At 68.8% G+C, this 2,119-nt stretch overlaps 1 protein-coding gene across 1 annotated transcript in view; it reads left to right on the forward strand.

Moving 5' to 3' along the window:
• The first annotated feature begins 334 nt into the window (after window positions 1-334).
• DENND4B (DENN domain containing 4B) overlaps window positions 335-2,119 on the forward strand; it is a 16,486-nt gene continuing 14,701 nt past the window's right edge. Inside the window, exons 1-3 of the mRNA XM_033519789.1 lie at window positions 335-934; window positions 1,072-1,324; window positions 1,404-1,590. Coding sequence (XP_033375680.1) covers window positions 639-934; window positions 1,072-1,324; window positions 1,404-1,590 — 736 coding nt within the window. The 5' untranslated portion in view covers window positions 335-638. The remainder of the gene's footprint in view (window positions 935-1,071; window positions 1,325-1,403; window positions 1,591-2,119) is intronic.

A 2,119-nucleotide genomic window follows, 5' to 3' on the forward strand; every position in this document is an offset into this window, starting at 1 on the left:
CGGAGCGGCCCCGGTGTGAGGGCTGTCACCGCTGCCGGCGGGTCGTTACCCCTCGGTGCGGGGACTGTGACCTCCAGAGCCGGGGTGCCGTGCCGGGGTCACGGTGCCAGCCCCGTGGCCGTGCGGGGGTGTCCGCGCTGGGCTCGGGGCCGTGTTCGGCCCCCGGTGTGGGGCGGCCGGGGTGACGTGGGCGGCCGGGGCCTGGCGCCGCTTCCTTCCCCTTTCCCGCTGCCCCCGTTCTCCGGCTCCGGCGGCTCCAGGGGCTCCCGGTGGGCAAGCCGGGGTGCTGGGGACACTGCGGGGGCTCTGGGGACACTGCGGGGGCTCTGGGGACACTGCGGGGGCTCTGGGGACAGCCCGTGCTGCCGGGTACCGGCGGTGCTGGGGACAGGAGCGGGGCACAGGGAGGCAGCGGCTCCCCAAGGCAGGGGCGCAGTGCCCGGCCCGGGGGTGCCCCGGGGTGCGGGTCCTTCCTCCGAGCTCTGCCGAGGGGACCTGCCCGTGCTGGGGGAGCTGTCCGGAAGGTTCGGGGGGTGCCCGTGTCCCGCGGCGTGACCGGAAACCTCCTCCCTTCCCGTGCCGGGGCCCGCGGCGGGGGTGGCGGCATCGCCCGTGTCCCCGCAGATGCTGTGACAGCCATGTCGGACGAGAAGCCGCCCCAGCTCGTGGATTATTTCGTGGTGGCCGGGCTGGCGGAGGCGTCGCGGGCGCTGGAGGAGGAGCAGCAGCCGCGGCCGGCGCGGCCCGGGGAGCCCATCACGGACGTGGCCGTGATCATCCGCTCGCAGGGCGAGGAGGTGCCCCAGGGCTTCACCTGCATCGAGACCAGCACGTCGGGCCACCCCGTGGACCTCAACGCGGGGCTGCTCAACAACCCCCAGATGTTCCTGTGCTACAAACGCGGGCGGGACAAGCCCCCCCTGATCGAGCTGGGGTGAGTGGGGGGACCCCTGTCCTGCTCTGGGTCACGGCAGCCCCGTGCGGTGCTCCGGGCTGGGGGCACAGCTGTGGAGGAGCCCCGAGGTGCCGGTGCCGGCTCCTGGGGGTCCCCTCAGCCCTCTCCCCCCTCAGGGTGCACTATGAGGGCAAGGACCGCCCGAAGCCGGGCTACCAGATCCTGGACACGACCCCCTACAGCCGCTCGGCCAACCTGGCCTCGGGCTCCCCGGGCCACCAGCGCACGTTCCTGACGTTCCGGCGCGCGGCCGAGCCCCCCGGCCACCACACGCTGGGGGTCACCGACATCTGCCTGGTGATGCCCAGCAAGGGCGAGAGCACGCCCCACACCTTCTGCCGCGTGGACAAGAACCTCAACACCAGCATGGTGGGTTTGGGGGGTCCCTTCTGCCCCCCTGGTGCTGCCCAGCCCCTGCTGAGCCCCAAACCCCGGTCCCTCCTTGCAGTGGGGCCCCGCGTTGTTCCTGTGCTACAAGATCGCCGTGGCCAAGGACAACACACTGGTCTACGAGGCAGGTGGGGACCTCGGGCTGGGGGTTTTGGGACCCCCCAGGCGAAGCCAGAGTCGTTTACTGTCATTTTTATTTTTTAAAATATTTTCTGTGTTAATTAATCTCCCACAGCTCGTGCGGGGCTGATTTAGGGGAGGTGCAGCAGCCCCTGGGTGTCCTCACGGGGGTTTGGGGAGCGCAGGGGGGGTTTGGGAGCCTTCAGCTGCCCCAGCGCCCCTGGGGGGGCCTTGCCAGGCCTTTGGGACTGGAGTCACTTACTGGGGAGGTGTGACAGCGGGGTCCCTTACTGGGAAGTGTGGTGTCCTTTACTGGGGTGACAGTGGGGTCCCTTACTGGGGTGACAGTGGGGTCTGTTAATGGGGTGACAGTGGGGTCTGTTAATGGGGTGACAGTGGGGTCTGTTAATGGGGTGACAGTGGGTTCCTTACTGGGGTGACAGTGGGGTCTGTTAAAGGGCATTGGGGTCAGTTGGGTTTCCCATTGGGGGGAAGTTTTGGGGGTTGGTTTTGTGGAGCTGTGAGCTGCCGCCTCCTCTTTGGGCTGGGGGAGATGACCTGGGGGGCGGATCCTGATGTCTGTTGTCCGTGTGTCCCTGTGTCCGTGTGTCCCTGTGTCTGTGTGTCCCTGTGTGTCCCTGTGTGTCCCTGTGT

The sequence above is a fragment of the Parus major genome, chromosome 25LG2 (assembly GCF_001522545.3).
Source record: "Parus major isolate Abel chromosome 25LG2, Parus_major1.1, whole genome shotgun sequence".
Lineage (NCBI taxonomy): Eukaryota > Metazoa > Chordata > Aves > Passeriformes > Paridae > Parus > Parus major.